This window comes from Aptenodytes forsteri, unplaced genomic scaffold (genome assembly GCF_000699145.1).
Source record: "Aptenodytes forsteri isolate BGI_AS27 unplaced genomic scaffold, ASM69914v1 Scaffold310, whole genome shotgun sequence".
In the NCBI taxonomy this organism is placed as follows: domain Eukaryota; kingdom Metazoa; phylum Chordata; class Aves; order Sphenisciformes; family Spheniscidae; genus Aptenodytes; species Aptenodytes forsteri.
In genome coordinates, this window is record NW_008795680.1 from 88879 (window position 1) to 90188 (window position 1310).

General features: G+C 56.3%; 1 protein-coding gene across 1 annotated transcript in view; it reads right to left on the minus strand.

Annotated features, from left to right (window-relative positions):
• TNPO3 (transportin 3) overlaps nt 1-1310 on the minus strand; it is a 28858-nt gene that overhangs the window by 16230 nt on the left and 11318 nt on the right. Inside the window, exon 8 of the mRNA XM_019472971.1 lies at nt 588-763. Coding sequence (XP_019328516.1) covers nt 588-763 — 176 coding nt within the window. The remainder of the gene's footprint in view (nt 1-587; nt 764-1310) is intronic.

Consider the following 1310-nt stretch of genomic DNA (forward strand, 5'->3'; position numbering starts at 1 on the left):
CCCTGCCCGCGGCAGGGGGGTTGGACTAGATGGCCTTTAGAGGTTCCTTCCAACCCAAACTACTCTGTGATTCTATGATTCCATGATCAAGGTATGAAGGCTATGGTTTCTTTAAGTCAGGAACAAGGGGCCGATGACCCAGTGGCACATCCAGTCCTCTTTCCACGGGGAAGAGCTGAGCCAGGTACAGACATTTGTAGAGAGGAGGCAGTAGGAGCAACAGGTGGCTTCTAAACTCTATTTTAAGGCTGGTACTGCACCAGCTGCACCTCAGGATACTTCCCTTGCGCTTTGCCCACCGCGAGGAAGACCGGGCACCCCAGCAAGCCGAGTCTGCTGGCAGGCTCGCTCTCTGCCGAAGCCCGAGCTGAGCGCACGCGCCTGGAGCGCAGATCGGCGCACCGAGGGCGAGGAAGTCATCTGCTCACTTGTCTTCGTTCGACAAATGCTTATTTGCATAAGAGACTTCAGAGTGCCGCACACAAGCACCACGAATTCCAAAAATAACCGCCGACAGACCCCGCGACGATTAATTACTGTACCTCTCCTTCCTTTCCGGGCACAGCCACGGCGGCAAGTTCACTTACTTGTCTAGGTCCTCGCGTGCTACAGCCATGTGATAGGCACTCTCAAGAGTGAGGACGCCCTGGAAAAGCTGCAAGGCCAGGGGCAGGTTCGTCTCCACGTTCTCGATGGCGTAGAGGGCTGAGCACACGCAGTCCGAAGCGGCTTCGTGGAGGTTTGATGATGTCTTGTCTTGTTGCTGCAAGAAACAAGAAGCAGGAGAGCCCGGCGATTATACATGAAATGAGACGGTAACGGCAAAACTCGTCTTTCGTTGTTGCTGAAATAGGTTGTAGAGCTTCCGCAGAGCCACAGCGACCAACAACCCGCTCCCGCCAGCCCCGCAAAGCCCGTCCTGCTTTGCCACCCCGAACCCTCGAGGTGAGAACTGACCCTCCCCATCGGGACCCCACCGAGTCTTCCTTGGGAGAGGCAAACGCAGGAGGGAAAAAACGCCAACCGAAACCCAGGGCGGTTCAGAGGGGAATAAAACGTCGCGCTGCTCGCTACCCCGGGCTGGGTCACGGAACATTCTCAGGGTGGGAGCGACCCGTAGGAATCATCGAGCCCTCGGCGAGGATGGAGACGAGGTTTCTCACAAGCACGTGTGAACTGTTTATGGTTGTGATGTTCTGGGGGCGAACAAGCGGCTTTCAGGCCCCGCCTGGTAGACGTTTATAGCGATCGCGCAAGGCTGATTTAACAGGCGCTTTAATGGCTCCCGTGGAGCCCTGAGCAATTAAGGA